This window comes from Xylocopa sonorina, chromosome 1 (assembly GCF_050948175.1).
Source record: "Xylocopa sonorina isolate GNS202 chromosome 1, iyXylSono1_principal, whole genome shotgun sequence".
Taxonomy (NCBI): Eukaryota; Metazoa; Arthropoda; class Insecta; order Hymenoptera; family Apidae; genus Xylocopa; species Xylocopa sonorina.
In genome coordinates this window covers 18,737,761-18,753,502 of record NC_135193.1, presented here as the reverse complement: position 1 = coordinate 18,753,502, position 15,742 = coordinate 18,737,761, and the positions used below count along the sequence as shown (strand labels likewise).

Below are 15,742 nucleotides of genomic sequence, written 5' to 3'. Positions count from 1 at the left end.
AATAAATATTGTATCGTGCTAGGAACTTTCAGAACGTGATGTTGGTTTCCCATGATACTTTCAATCTGAAGGCAGTCACTGTATTGTGGCTATTGCAGGCGATTGAATGGCTGCCTCGTCCAAAGGGTGCACATTCTGTTTTGCTGTAATTAATTTTACGTTACTTGGTGATTTGCGTGTGAAATATTCTCTGCTTCATATAATTTGGTGAGTCTTACGATATATTTTCCTGGCCTTTGAAAAGATGATTCATGTAGTGGATGTGCTGTTATAGTACTTTCGTTTCTAAGAAACGTGCTCGTAAAATTTACGGCCGGTTATTTATTTTTCGCTAAACATCGTATTTAGTAGTTTTTTCTTGAACATCATTTATGCCGTTTATCAAATAATGTGAAACATCCGCGTACAACCCTTCAAATAAATGGAAGAATTAAATCAAATATCTGTGATATACAGTAGTTGTCAGAACTTATACTGGGTTGTGGTATACTATAATAGCATCTTATATTTACACCCAGTAATACTTTTAATTATTAATCATAACGGAATAGTTTGTGTAACTCTTCCATTTATTAAAGAAAACAATTTTAGAATATCATTCGTATTTAAAGCTGCATACCATATTTCCAATGTATGATCCTATTTTACTCATCTACTATTAATAAGATTATCTAATATTAATAATACAATAATTAATATTCAACAACTCTGAAGTAGAATAAATATGATTTGCACGTAATCATTTCATGACAGAATCATGGTTTAACTTTAAAATGATACATGCAAATACATATTATGTATACATAACTTAAAAAAAGATAATTTATCATCTGATAATCTTTATGCTTTAATATATTCTCACTGTGTCCTTCATTAGATTATAGCTAATATTTAATGCTATTACAAAAGGATTAAATATATTTCAATGTATCATTAGAACTTAAGAATGTATTATTCTTTCATCTGTTTAATTGTATCTAGCTTTGAATTTTATTTATTTAAACCTTGTAGGGTTATTAAAATAACAGCAATAGCAATAGCAATACAAGAAATTTTGAAATGGAAAAGAGCGCGGACGGATTATTGTTTCGCGCAGAGAGAAATAATGGAGCCAACGAAGGGACATTAGGCATGGCATGTGTTGATGAAAAAGTGGCCATTCTGGATGCAGGGGCGCAATATGGTAAAGTGATAGATCGAAAAATTCGTGAATTAAATGTTCACAGTGAAATTCTGCCTCTTGACACATCTGCGTTTACGCTTCAAGAAAAAGGCTATAAGTAAGATTATCCGATACTCTGATATTAAAGATATGTCTAAAGGTAAAGATATGTTGTATAAATAATTATTGTTCGATTAAATATTTTTAGAGCTATTATAATCTCTGGAGGGCCAAGTTCAGTATATGCAGAAGATGCACCCAAATATGACGCAGACATCTTCAGAATAGGAATTCCTGTACTAGGTATTTGTTATGGTATGCAAATGATGAACAAGGAATTTGGTGGTACGGTAATCAGTAAGGAGGGTAGGGAGGATGGACAGTTCCCACTTGAAATAGACTCCAAGTGCCTATTATTTAAGTAAGTGAGTCCCAGAAAAACTATTCTATTTGGTATTGTTGTATTTAAATGTAATGTGTGCAAAGAAGCAAGGAAAAGAGAGAAAAGATTAATTGTTTATCAGGGGCTTGGAAAAGGAGCAAATGGTACTGTTAACACATGGAGACAGTATAGATAGGGTGGCCGATAGTTTTCATATTACTGCCAGATCATCAAACTTTATAGCAGGGATAGCAAGTGATAAAATGAATTTATACGGTGTACAGTTTCATCCCGAAGTAGATCTTACACCCAATGGAAAAATAATGTTGCACAATTTTTTGTTTGGCATTGCTGGCCTTACCGGTAACTATACACTTCGCGGTCGAGAAGCGCAGTGTATTCAGTATATCAGAGACGTAGTTGGCAACAAAAAAGTTTTGGTAAGAAACAAATTCTTAACTATTGTAGTATATAAATCGTATTTCTATAAGAGACTCGTAAAATATTTGTAATATATACATACATATAGTAGTTATTGCATAAATATGACCTATCTTGGAAAATACTTAAAAACGTAGTGTAAGGTATGACAAAATGTGATTGTCAATTAAAATAGAAAAAAACAATGATAGTTATTAGTGAGCGGAGGTGTGGATTCTACGGTATGCGCAGCACTGTTACATAAAGCTTTAAATAAGGAACAAGTCATAGCTCTGCATATCAATAACGGCTTTATGCGGAAAGGAGAATCGCAATTTGTGGAACAAAGTTTAGCACAATTGGGAATCCGATTAAGAGTGGTGAACGCCGGACGTTGCTTCATGCAAGGAACTACATCTGTCCCATTGGATAATGTTACTCCAGTAGCCAATGCAAATACTATAAATAGCAAAGGAATATGTGGAACCGCAACTAGCCCAAGAACTAGACTAACTAAAATGTTATGCGCAACAACTAATCCGGAAGAGAAGCGAAAAATCATAGGAGATGTATTCGTAAGAGTAGCCAATGAAGCAATGGCAGAGATGGGTTTGAAGCCAGAAGAAGTATTTCTTGGACAAGGCACTCTTAGGCCTGACCTTATAGAAAGTGCGAGTGCATTAGCTAGTGGTAAATTGATAGTTGTAAATGCATTGTTCTTTCATATCTGTTAGAAGTAACAAATTATATTCACATAAAATATAAACGGTTCTATCAGGTAAAGCAGATGCGATAAAAACGCATCACAATGATAGTGAACTCGTTAGAGCATTAAGAGCACAAGGTCATGTAGTAGAACCGTTAAAAGATTTTCATAAGGATGAAGTGAGACAATTAGGATGCGATCTTGGATTACCAGCATCGCTGGTTGCTCGTCATCCGTTTCCCGGACCTGGGCTAGCTGTGCGCATTTTATGCGCGGATGAACCTTATATGGATAAAGATTTCTCGGAAACACAGGTACTTTCTTTTAAAGTACGATAGATCGATAAAAATTTCGAAATAACAGATTCGTAATTAAAATTCGTAATTCAATTCAATTCAAGGTGATAGTTAAAATAATGGCAGAGTATGAACAAATGCTTCAAAAGAAACACGGATTGCTAAATCGCGTAGAGGGTGCGACTAGTGAATCCGAACGTCAGTATTTGCGACAACTTTCGAGTTACCGTCATATCTCTGCAACACTTTTGCCTATACGTAGTGTTGGAGTACAGGTAGCGTTTTTTTTTTTCAAATCTTATGAATAATCCTATACGATCTAACGAATCGACTATTTATCATATTTGTGATGTTGTTAGGGAGATCGAAGAAGTTACAGTTACGTAGTAGGCTTATCTAGTGAAGAAAACTTGTCCGAGGGAATAGAATGGAAGGATTTATTGTTCCTCGCGAAACTAATTCCACGTGTATGTCATAATGTAAATCGTGTATGCTTCATTTTTGGCCCTCAACTACACCATCCTGTGACAGATATCACACCGACTCATCTTACGTCGAATGTGATAGCTACGCTCCGACAAGCGGATCACGTAGCAAACTTAGTGCTAGCTACCAATGGCTGTATGGGAGCAATCAGTCAAATGCCAGTAGTTTTAATTCCCATACATTTCGACCGCGACGCTGCTTTTCGAATACCCTCATGCCAACGTTCAGTTGTTCTTAGGCCATTTGTTACTAATGATTTTATGACTGGCACACCGGCTATTCCTGGGAAGGAGTTGCCGCTACACGTAAGTTCGATGCATCGTACGAGTTGAGGAACTAGGAACTATTCTAGCTGTCTGATAATAATATATTCTGTTGTTGGTCATAGGTGGTGAAGAAATTGGTGACTGAAATATCTTCAATACCCGGTATCTCGCGAGTTTTATACGACTTAACATCTAAACCGCCAGGAACTACCGAATGGGAGTAGTAAACGCTCATCTCTGACTCACCCCTTTCTATTTTTTCACCTTCCCAGCGCGTAACGACAACAAAGTATAAAAAAAATATATTTAAAAATATATATAGATATATATTACAAAAAATACGTACGAATTCGAGGTTTATGACTTCTTACCGATTTATATATGAAACCTTTGAGCAAAGTTCTTTAAAAAAAAAATATGTTCTCCACTGTAAATTAATATGTTACCTAAAGAATACTGATACTGTGTTCAATGAAATTGAAGGTAAGTATCATGTTTGCTTGTAAATAGGTTTCTTATTAACCTCATTGTAAAAATATTAATTTATTAAATTCCGAAAGATTTACATTACATCACTGTTACACTGCAAAAGGTTGCATTTGATTGGTGGTACCATTAGGTTGCTGTTATATTCAATTTGCATATAATGTTGAACGTATTTTACTGTTTTCCTATATGTTCTATGCCAAATGCAATTTCCAGTTTTTGTCATACATCTAAAAATATGAACATAAATAAGTTAATGTATTGTCTTTAATATCATTTTTATTTATCAATCGTAACTGAGTAAAATGATATCTATGCCCTAAATCCTCTGTGTTACATTACTTAATATCTGTCTACCTATTATGAGGGTGTATGTACGAATCTTGGCTAGAGTATAGATTACCTATGCATGGTTTTCAATAAAACGTGCAAATCTTCGATGCGTTTCTTCTCCGGAAGCATGCTCAGAAATGTTGCAAGCGATAAAAAGTCTACTTCGTTCACAACTTTAGAATTAGTAATCCATAATTGTATTTGCATTTTTACCTGAAACCGTGTATATTTTATATTTGCCTAATCATTGTTACCATAAACACTATTCGCAGAGGGCAACGCTCAAAAATCACAGATGCATTATCGAGCATGCGTCCCACGACCTTTATACCAAATAATTTAATCGAAATTGACTACCGTCTCATCGCTCTGGTATTTTTTAAGCATCTCGACGAAATGTATCCGTGAAAGGAAATAATCTACAAGGATAGATAACGATTTAAATCACAACTGCTACCTGTTCTAACGGTAGATTAAGTAAACGATTTACAAGATTTATTAAAATGTCTTGATGTTGATTTGTATTTTCATTATCTTCCGATATCGTACGATTATGAGACAGAATGGCCTGGGCTTCATCCGCGGTAATTTGATCATCGACATATTCCATTCTTTGTACAGAAGGTATTATACCACATTTTTCAGTAACGTTTACGTTCTTTTTTGTCTTCAATCCAGTTTGTACGTTTTTCTTTTTGTTTCTGGAATGCGTCGATTTACCACTTTTACCGGTATTTTTATTTTTTACATTTTGTTTTACATCCTCAATTTTCGTCGATCCAGTGTTATGATTGATCTCATCCTTCCTTGTTTTTGCGCACAATTCAGATTTTTTAGCAGTGCAGTACATTTGAACATCGCGTCTCAGATCGTCCGGTAATGCGGCTAAATACTCTGGGTCTATCTGAGAAAAAGATATATTCTGATTATCGTGGTTAATTCCTACCGGAGCTGCATTACTAGTCGAAGATGTACAGCCATTGTTTTCATTTGTATTAATATTTGTTTCGTTTTGATTTCTTTTAACACTATATTCATTGAGAATTTCGTTTCGTATATCTTCAGGTAGTTCTATTAGAACAGACATATCGATTTCTTGAATTGAAGGCATTTCCACTTTTGCTGGTTTTGAAATGCCGCATTTCGTTTGCTTAAAAAAATTTTCTTGACGCGTTTGAACATGTTTCTTATTTGATTTTTGTGCACTAGCTGTCTCTTCATTTTTGTTGCTCTCTACTAACATTTTACTTTTATTATCGTTTAAAATCTCATTTCGTATTTCTTCCGGAAGTTCCGAAAGAATTGACTCGTTGATTTCAGGAGGAATATGTAATTTTTCTTCGTTACTCGTAGTTGCATTTCCAGAAACGACATTTGAGTTTGGTAAAGGTTGAGCTTTGTTACTTTTACTTATCTCCAAAGAAGATGGATTAATTTTATCACTTAGTTTATTCTTGTTCATGAAATTTGTTATAGTTGCATAGCGAGATTTACTTTTTACTATTTCTAGTCTAGATATTTGTATACCGATGCCTCTTGCATCCTCGGGTGGTTTTTGCATTTGATTCCAAAGTGTAATGACCTCCCTACAGTATGCACGAATAAATTATTCTGTTACTTTAGATATAGTAACGATTACTTAAAATAGAAGTATTTAAATAATCGTCTAACTTACTTCGTTATAATGTCGACATCATTAATAGATGCGATCAGATTTTTTGACTTTGTCATATAATCGCACAAACCATGACCCATAAATTTTTCAGTTTCCTTAGGTGCTTCTTTTGCTCTGATTAATAATTTCAACGTGATACATCTACCCTTCGCATTAGCTTTATTTAACCGATTGCATACTTCGCGAGATAATTTTTTTAGGAAATCTATTGCATCGTCGTTACTTTCGAATCGTATCCCATAATTGACCTCAGCCGAAACCGATTTTCTAACGTGTTCTAAACTAAGCTTCGAATTATCTATACCGCGACACATATTATATAATATTTCACCTGTTTTTTTGCCAAATTCTTTTTGTAACGTTGCCAATGAAATCGTTTGCAACTCTGCACAAGTTTGTACATTAATACTGTTCAATTTATGTGCAGTTGTCCACCCAACCCCTAACATAAATAATTAATATTATTAAAGAGCTGTAGAATATACACATAGTCCTACCAATTAACTCAGCCTATAATATCGTACCTGGCAAATCTTGTACGTTTAAAGTACTAATACAATCATTAATGTTATTCTGTTGTATATGAAACTGACCATCTGGTTTTGCTTTCCTTGTCGCTAATCTAGCTAATAATTTGCTACTTCCAAAACCTGTTGACACAGGGCATCCTGTTTTCTCCTTTATTTCTTGTCTAATTATAGTTGCAAATTCCATTGGTGTTAAACCAGATTCTTGTAATATTTTTGTGCAATCCGCATACATTTCATCGCAACTAACTGCTTCAATATCTAACGTGTATGATGCTACAGTATCATATAACATGTAAGAAACTTCAGTGTAACCTTCAAAGTTATATGATATTGTTTTTAAATTAGGGCATATTTTTAATGCCTCTCCGAGGAACATCCCATTTTTCACACCAACTTTCCTTGCCTCGTAAGAACACGATGCTATTTCTGACAATGAACCATGTTCGTCATCCTTATTTATATTACCATCTAAAGTTTGCTTATTATTATTTGCAGGATTTTTATTGCCTTTTGCATGTGTCACAGCAACAGGTAAGCCTTTTAAGTCTGGTCTGTCTCTGAGGCCAACCGAGACAAAAAAGCAATCCATATCTATATGCATTATAACAGAATCTTGACTAATCTCTACCTTGTTTTCTTCTTGTAAATCAAATGGTTCAATATTATAGCTTAACTCAGGATCAAATACTGATTTATTCAATTTAAAGTCTTTCAATGCCTTTAACTTTGTAAGATCAGGAAAGTGTCCATTATTTTTATCCCTTAACTCATTAACATAATCTTTGAATATTGTTCCCATTGTTGCAATATGATGTAATCTTGAATGATTGTAAAATTCTGATATAAACTCAGAATTCTTTGTTGAATGAGCATCTCTTGAACTCATTGAAACTACAGAATTAGTGGTATTCTGATTCGTACATGTATGCTTAGCTGCATCATTTTGGTTATCATTTGTTGAACTATTTACTTCATTATCTACATGTAGATTATTCTGAATTTGTAAAGTAGCATTTGTTTTTTCTTCTTTATCTTTTACCACGTATTTCAGCTGAGGTTGTACATCTGTACAATGAGAATAGAGCAAATAATTTTGAAAGTTTAGCACTCTACCAGCTTTTATACTATCTACAATCCATTTAGGCGTGCATATAGGAACAGGATTTTGACTTTTTCTATATAATAATATTTTTGAATATGGCAAATTAGATGCAATAATATGAGTTGTTATTTTTGGCCTCATATAATGATGATATAAACCACCATGCGAGATCATTAAACGACGAAGTTCATCTGCTGTTGGATCGGTATAACCATTTACAAAAATTGCTATTCCTTGAAATATGTTTGACGTTTTAACTTCATTGTTTGCTTCCTCTTTAAATTGCTCTTCTAATTTTGCTTGTTTAGCAGCCATATATCCACCCTGCAAATATCTTGTTATGTTGAAGTCCAGTTTGCTTAATTAGACATTATCTTTTAATACGTACCCAATCCTCAAATCCATTTTCCCCCCAATTTTCTCCTTTTTTCTTTTTCGACATTATGTCAACAATCTCAAAAGAATGGGAAATAAAAATAAATCGGAATTTTTAAATGCATTTAGACTGTTATATAATTATCATCTTGGACAACAAATACGTCGATCATTCTCCGCTAATAAAATATTCGTTCTCATATAACCTTGCGAGAACGAAATGAACCTCATCGACATTTATAGGATTTTGAACAAATGAATTAAACATTTAAGTGATATTAAGTGAATGTCGATGTACATATGCAAGTATTTACATAGATATAAATTATTCATATTAGCTGATTCGCAATGCTATATTCGCAACCATCGTGGTCAATGCGAATACGATGAAAGGTCATTTCACTTTAACTTTAGTAGCTACGTGAACTAAATACTTGCACCACATAGTCTCTTTTAACTCATGTTTTTTAAATACCTCGTTCATGTTTAACAAGGATGACATATATACATACATAAAAATAATTTTTTACATTTATTTAACAATTATTTATACAAAGTATTTTCTACATATGAATATGTATGTACGTAACATACGGACATCAATATATGAAAGTGACAGACAGTAGCTGTAGCTTCTACTATTATAATTATACATAATTACCGATACATTATAATTTACAATTTGAGTACAAACGTTGTAAAATAACATTTTGTACAACATGTTAAACCAACATAATAGATGTTGATTTATATATTTATGGTAACAAATCTTTAGAGATAGAAATGTTATAAAACAATAAAATGTATCTATATATTTTTTACAATAATAATGAATAAAAAATAAAAATCGTATCAAACGATTTCGTATATGCAAAGAATGTTCCTAGAATGCATTGTTTATGTATGGCAGAATGTATCATTTTTATTATTGTCTAATATATAGCAAAATTTAGACTGAAGTTTGTGATTGTGCGTTTATGAAATTTTGAGAGTAAATTAACTATTAATACACAAACGCAGCACAGGGACAATTAATATTCTTTTGCAAAAATATATACTTCAAAAAAAGTTAGATTTCAAATAAAACATATGTAATGTAAAAGAATCATTTATTTAGAAGTAATTTAAAATCATTAATTTAAAAGCTATTTAAAAAATAAGTTGGAATTTTTGTTCGAAATATTAATCTACTGCATGCTTGTGTATTAAACCAAACTGCTATTGAGCATACGTTTTATAAAAACTAAACATTTGTTCTAGGAAAATAAATGTCAAAACAGTATGTGGACCTAAACGAGCATAATAGGGGAAGAAACCTTTCCACAATGAAAATACTCCCTCATTTCGACATACTCGAATAATGACATCTATTGCGCCATTAAATTCTGGTTTACCATCCACAATTTTCATGTTTTGAATCCTGCAAGTTATTAACAGTGCAAAATGTGAACGAATTTCACGACAGTTTCACTAATTTAATCTTATGCCATATTTACCTTGTTTTAGCAATATCAACTGGCATAGAAGCAGCAGTTGTTACTAAACCTGAGATCATGGAACTTACAAAGTGCAACATAATATTTTCCTCAAAATATCCTAGCCAAGTAGATAAAAAAGAAGTAAAAATAGAGGATTACTCTAGTGTTATTTGCTTGGTTGTTAGTTATTTACATGTCTACGAACCAGTATTAAGTAACATTTCTTTAGATTGAGAATATGATGCTAATTGAGCAGCATTTACAACCATGGCTCTCCCCATTGTTGGAACAGTACCTCTCCACAACACTAAAAATCCTTCTTCTCTCGCTATTCTAAATAATGCATTGAATGCATTCTTATAATTTCGTCTCTCAGCTAAAAATATAATATTAATTCACTACTCAGAATTCTTGTATCCCTATCTAACATGTAGCTAATAATAGACATACCGATAGGTAATTTACCATCAGCAGTCATTCTAATTAACGCAACTTCGGCAGGAGTACCTACAAATGCTCCTATACATCCAGCAGTACTACCTAACAATGCTCTTACAAAAAAATTAGGTTGACTGTCTTTTCTGAATGTAAGAATAGAAAACAATTGAATACAAATCATTTATGTTTACCACAGTGATATTATTCACTGGATTTGTACTCACGAAGCTATTTCAGATAACCAGGTATATATACCAAGTCGCGTAGTTGTGTATGTACCCTGGCGTAAAAGACCAGCGGACAATCCTGAGTAAAGAGCTAATATACCCTCATTTTTTATAATTGAAGATACTACACTGACTGTAGATGTTCTTGTACCACTTAATTGCATGCGATTTTTTATTAAATCTAATGGTTGAACAAAACATGTTGCAGCCATTCTAGAATAATAAATTAAGTCATTTCTTTATCATGTTATTCACAGAACAGCGCATAGTGAGGAAGTAAAAAAGTTTCGCAAAACCAGAACACACATCATGATTGACATGTCAGAGCAAAGTACAGCAAAGACTATTCAAATCTAATCCAAGATTGTGGCAAAGACCGTGGAGTTATTTTTATAAAAATATTAAAATAGAAAAGTAAGGAGAAGTATCTATAAATATCTAACAATATATATGTGTACATATAAATACTAACTTATTTTTATAACAACATACAAAGCCAAGCAAGCGTTTGGTTATAACCAATCTTTTATTTCAATTTTTAAAAACTTATACGTATATATATTATTCCTTAAAAGCTTATTTGCAAAATGATAATAAAAAACCAACCCTGCTGTTCCTCCAAAAAGGAACTTTATTGAATTTGGTACCTTCTGATTGCTCATTTTTATAAAAAATATATAACACTTAAATTAATAATCAAGTTGATAACTTTTTTGAGTTCAGAATTTCTTAAAAATTCGAAAACAAATGTAATGTTCACAAAACGTTAAAAGAATAAGAACAAGCAGTAGCTCTGCATAGTAAAGACTAGTCCAGCGTACTAAAATAATCTAAATGAAATATTATCAAATTCTTGAGAAATTCCATACTTCGTTGATTGATACTAAATCGTAAGATTTTTGTGTTTTAGCGACATCTTGTAGTATGAAATTATTTGTAATACGTACCACACGCGATAAGGACGATTTCGATGATCAACACAGTCAAGTTTGGTACGGCGCAATGGTAGGGTACTGTTGATAACAGGGCAGCGCCGATAATATAGAATTCCATAGCACACAGATTTTTAGTTGTTCATTTTATAATTAAAGTTGAGATAATTGTTTAATCGATCTATTTATCACAATTCAATCACATCACTGAAGAGTTAAAATTTCAAAGGAGAACTAAATATGTCGCTGCATGTATAAATGCGCATACACACGTGTGCAGTTTTACTTTTATACATTAACAAAATTATCACAAGAAATAGAAACTATGAAAATCTATCATCGATGTTATTATTAACATATTATGTGAACATTTATTATTCGAGAAAGAACAAAGAAACCGTATTTGGATGCAAGTACGTAAAATTTGAAAACAATTGAAGTAAAATTTATTGTTACGAAGTTTTGAAACTATTCGATCAACGCCCCGGTAAAGCCATTCTTATAGATTATATTTTTTGCAATACCGTGCTCATTATTCTTAAAAACTTTCCAAATTCACTTTGTATCCACTTATTGTACACTTTTCTTACACTTTGAAACGTCAAACACTACTAACTCGTACGATTTTTCAATGAATTCTCGCAGGTTTACGAAAACGACGCGGATTATGCACGAAAATTTAGGAACTGAAAAGAAAGAGGTCACGTGTCAACTACGTGTGACATTCGAAAAGTCGTGCTAAAGTATAATAAAATATTGTGGAAAATAGTTTATAGAACATACATTGTCAGAAATAAGTTAAAAATATTTATTTACAGTATTAAAAATTCTGGGCATGCTATTATTTCTTTTATACTAATAATATATTATTTTTTTAATGCGTACGAATAATATAAAAATTCAAATTAATTCCAAATAAAATGCAACGAGAGGGAGAAATTAGAAGTATAAAAAAGAATGCGTTTTTTTCATTATTATTATATTTGTTAAATTTTTCATATATATATCTAACTTTCATCCCACGAGTTACTTTATGACCTTTGTGAATTGAAACAGTAGGCCGCCATAATAAACTAGTTGTTTCTTTCCGACGCGGACTCTATACATTAGTGGTGACATGTGTGTGTGTTCGGAAGGAGCGGATGCTGAGCTGCTGTGACAGAATCAATCAATATTGCTAGAAAAAGGTCTCTTTTCGTAAATAAGTAAGTTAATTACCCTCGCATAATACATATAACATATTTATCAAACGATTTAAGAGAAGAATATATTGTTATATCGACCGAAAAGTAAAATCGATTGCGTGATCACTATTCCGCGTACGGCTGCGTTCAATCTAAATTTCTCAACCGTTTTTCTGTGTAAGAAAAAAATTTATTCGATACATTCATACAAAAGTATGTATAGCTGTAACGCTGAAATATGTTTTTGAGAGATAACAGTTGTAGTATTAAACGAAAACTTTCGAAAGATCGAGTATGTATATACGTATCGAAGAATGCGTACGTATGATATATGATCGAAATCCTTAGGAATATCAATTATTTCTATACAATTCTTCTCTTAAACGTGGCCATTTGACTTTTTTGACAATTCGTTCAGTGTTTTATCGTATTAACCAATCCTTTATGTAAAATGTATTTCGATGCGTTACGGATAAATGGTTGTGGTCGTTTAACCGTTCTTTTGAAATAAAGCACACAAATATGGCGCACGATGCTTACACTCGTCTTCATAAAAAATGGAAACCATGTCAAAAATATTCATGTACATATTATATGGTCATATAGCAATTTAACATGTTTTTCGTATAAAAATCTTAGAATTTACCAAATATAAACAATTTTTTCATATTAGTGCTAAATTCTCACATGTTATTTTCGATATATAAATATAGGTATATTAAACGTAAGTTATACATTCAAAAATAATATGTGGAATATATTGTATATATCAGAGTAGACTTTAAAAGTAACGAATAATGTTAATAAATATTTCGATTTTATCATACAATTATACGTAGTGAAAAAACCATCGAGCCAAGCACTTCAATAATTACGTTTATTTGTTCTGATTTTTATAATGAGACGAGTGAACAAAGGATGCCAATTATACGATGCACATTGTACAGTAAGCAATTAATATTATTTACAAACAGCTGGAAGAGTCCAGTAGAGATTCATATTTTTGTGGATTGTGTTTACCATTGAATTTTTGTAAAATAATAGCGTTCCTTTTCAATTATTAACGAAGAGAGTTTGTACGATAGACGCATATATGTTGTTGGACATTTAAAAGAGACTTTTTAAAATCGATTCGTTAACATTGATACTTTCAAAATCTCGTCACTTTCAGACAATATATCTGTAAATATATCTTGTCTCTTCTTAGAATCACACATTCCTCTCTTCAAATTTGTACAATATTTATACATACAATCGATATAACACAATCAAACGTTTCATGATTCCAGAAAAGTCCAGTCGATAGTAGATACTTATGCAAAATAATTCGATTTACAGTTGAACGTTCTGTTAGTGTATTTCCACCCGGGATAGATGTGGAACACAGCTTTAAGATGTTTTGTAACGTGATACCGAGATTCACACGGGACCTCACCATGGACACCGATTGTGTACGTAAGTAGAAATCACACCATTGCAAAGACTCTTCGGTATTCGAGAACAGTGAAAAAAATAATCTTTTATTTTAAGGCCGTTTTAAAGTTTCCTAACTAGTTTGGTTAAAAAATGTACGATAAAAAGTTTAATTATAAGTTTAGCTATGTTTCCGACAATTTGATATTTTTTGGGTTAAAGCATAAACTTATTTAAGTTTATGCAAGGAGAAGGTATACGTAGACAAACGTGTACGTATAGTTATACATCTATACATACATGCATAAACTGATACTTCGTTATATCTAACATAACAATTTTCTTCTCCTTCCTTATAAGACTAGTAGTGTTCAATTTAATTACCATATCGAATTGCAATATGTTGTACGTTTTTGAACATTGTTTTTAAAACTCGTCAATTTCGAGCACACTTATGTGTGCATTAAGATTACTTATATTTTGTGCTTACTGGCATTTCTGTACGTGTTAAAATGACGAATATTTCTTTCGTAGTTTTTCGAAGAGTGTAAAAAGTAGTAGAATACGTGAAGTAGGTTAGATAGTATTACAATATGTTTAGCTTGAATTATTAGGTGAGGAGCATAGAAACAGTATAACAAAATATATGAAATATTTATAAAACAGCTGCTTTCATTGACATTTGTGAAATTATGAAATTGTGATTCGTTCGATAGAATGATTTTTTCCTTCTGACGTACTGATTTAATAAGATTATTTACGTGTTCAGACAATGATAATTTAATTGAAACGATTGATTATTCTATTTCATTTCTTCCTTATGTGAAATTAAATTGTAAACGTATCTATGTACCTACGCGCAATGTCACGTGTATACGGGTAACTTTTCTTCTTTCACAAATGACGATGAAAGATGAACGAATACAATTATAGTGCATGGCCAAAGCCGTGCCTTATCACATATTTTTGATAGCGATATATTATTTACATTGAATCCGTTCAAGAAGTACTTACAAATAGATACACCTCGCGTGTGATAGTCTCATATGATACATTAATTTTGAATCAATTAATACTTCCCTATAATGTATCGTGTAACCTATCTGTAACTCAACATCGTTCTTTAATGCGATGATAAATGCTCAAGTTATGGCTATTTTACAATAACTACCATCTAACTTGGACGTCGGCGGATACATCGAAATTTTTTGTGCACATTATTGCTACACTAAAGTTTAAAATTCCTTTCCCTCGGTACTTTTAAAGTCCTTTCGTGCTGGAAAAAAGACTCCGCGATATTAAAACGTTAAACGTTTCTTTCTCCCCTGCATTTGAGAACAGTATGAACGTTCTTAAACAATATATTTTGCTGATATATTTACAGCAAATTTACCGTAAAAGAATATCTTTAAATAAATGAAATTATTTTACTAACTAGATTTAATCAATCACAGCAACACGTATATGTATGGAATGACAGAAGAAATACTTTCCTAAAGAAAAATAGGTTTTCAATGCATATTTACATCGTAATCGAAATTCCAAAATTCCGCGTTATAAGAATCGGTTAGAAAATATCTCTTAGGTTAAATTTCCATTGATCGATTATTTGAAATAAACCACATTATGAAAAGTGTATGAACAGCTTCGCGTACGATTAATATTTTAGATAAAAACTTATGATTGTACACTTGTTTCACTCCAGAAATTCGACTCGGATGATAAAGTGTTGAATCACTAAATAAATGAAAATACTTGAAACAAATAGTTATATAGTTTATCGTCTCTGTCTAGTGTTTGGTTGCTTTGAATTGTTTCACAACGTGTCGTAACAAATATGTATACCATCGT

General features: G+C 32.0%; 3 protein-coding genes across 4 annotated transcripts; 1 reads left to right on the top strand and 2 right to left on the bottom strand.

The window, feature by feature from the left end:
* The first annotated feature begins 63 nt into the window (after positions 1–63).
* On the top strand, positions 64–4,528 carry Bur (GMP synthase burgundy). The gene is made up of 9 exons (XM_076909339.1): positions 64–207; positions 1,012–1,280; positions 1,371–1,583; positions 1,687–1,984; positions 2,177–2,654; positions 2,743–2,984; positions 3,071–3,241; positions 3,326–3,757; positions 3,841–4,528. Exons 2-9 carry the CDS (start codon positions 1,060–1,062, stop codon positions 3,940–3,942), a joined length of 2,157 nt encoding a protein of 718 aa, XP_076765454.1. The 5' UTR covers positions 64–207; positions 1,012–1,059; the 3' UTR covers positions 3,943–4,528.
* Rev1 (Rev1 DNA directed polymerase) lies at positions 4,242–8,688 on the bottom strand. Of its 2 annotated transcripts, none has more exons than XM_076909311.1 (6): positions 8,233–8,688; positions 6,737–8,168; positions 6,213–6,654; positions 4,995–6,123; positions 4,562–4,750; positions 4,242–4,434 (listed from the first exon to the last, which is right to left on the bottom strand). In XM_076909311.1, exons 1-5 carry the CDS (start codon positions 8,284–8,286, stop codon positions 4,604–4,606), a joined length of 3,204 nt encoding a protein of 1,067 aa, XP_076765426.1. In that variant the 5' UTR covers positions 8,287–8,688; the 3' UTR covers positions 4,242–4,434; positions 4,562–4,603. The 2 variants fall into 2 exon arrangements, with proteins under 2 accessions (XP_076765426.1, XP_076765425.1); XM_076909310.1 differs by having other exon boundaries at positions 4,608–4,750; positions 8,233–8,686.
* Positions 8,689–9,360: 672 nt separating this feature from the next.
* Positions 9,361–11,241, bottom strand: LOC143432828 (mitochondrial 2-oxoglutarate/malate carrier protein). Its single transcript, XM_076909740.1, has 6 exons — positions 10,969–11,241; positions 10,360–10,575; positions 10,148–10,278; positions 9,903–10,073; positions 9,716–9,815; positions 9,361–9,639 (listed from the first exon to the last, which is right to left on the bottom strand). The coding sequence occupies exons 1-6, from the start codon at positions 11,022–11,024 to the stop codon at positions 9,438–9,440; spliced, it is 876 nt and encodes a 291-aa protein (XP_076765855.1). The 5' UTR covers positions 11,025–11,241; the 3' UTR covers positions 9,361–9,437.
* Between the last annotated feature and the right edge of the window lie 4,501 nt (positions 11,242–15,742).

Coding starts and splice junctions, on each gene's coding strand:
- Rev1 (XM_076909310.1), bottom strand. CDS start 8,286: ATGTCGAAAAAGAAAAAAGGAGAAAATTGGGGGGAAAATGGATTTGAG. Junction 6,124..6,212: donor GATGTCGACATTATAACGAA/GTAAGTTAGACG, acceptor TGCATACTGTAG/GGAGGTCATTACACTTTGGA. Junction 4,751..4,994: donor TTAATCTACCGTTAGAACAG/GTAGCAGTTGTG, acceptor ACACGGTTTCAG/GTAAAAATGCAAATACAATT.
- LOC143432828 (XM_076909740.1), bottom strand. CDS start 11,024: ATGAGCAATCAGAAGGTACCAAATTCAATAAAGTTCCTTTTTGGAGGA. Junction 9,816..9,902: donor AGAAATGTTACTTAATACTG/GTTCGTAGACAT, acceptor CTACTTGGCTAG/GATATTTTGAGGAAAATATT. Junction 9,640..9,715: donor GTTGATATTGCTAAAACAAG/GTAAATATGGCA, acceptor AATAACTTGCAG/GATTCAAAACATGAAAATTG.
- Bur (XM_076909339.1), top strand. CDS start 1,060: ATGGAAAAGAGCGCGGACGGATTATTGTTTCGCGCAGAGAGAAATAAT. Junction 1,281..1,370: donor CTTCAAGAAAAAGGCTATAA/GTAAGATTATCC, acceptor AAATATTTTTAG/AGCTATTATAATCTCTGGAG. Junction 1,985..2,176: donor TTGGCAACAAAAAAGTTTTG/GTAAGAAACAAA, acceptor AAACAATGATAG/TTATTAGTGAGCGGAGGTGT.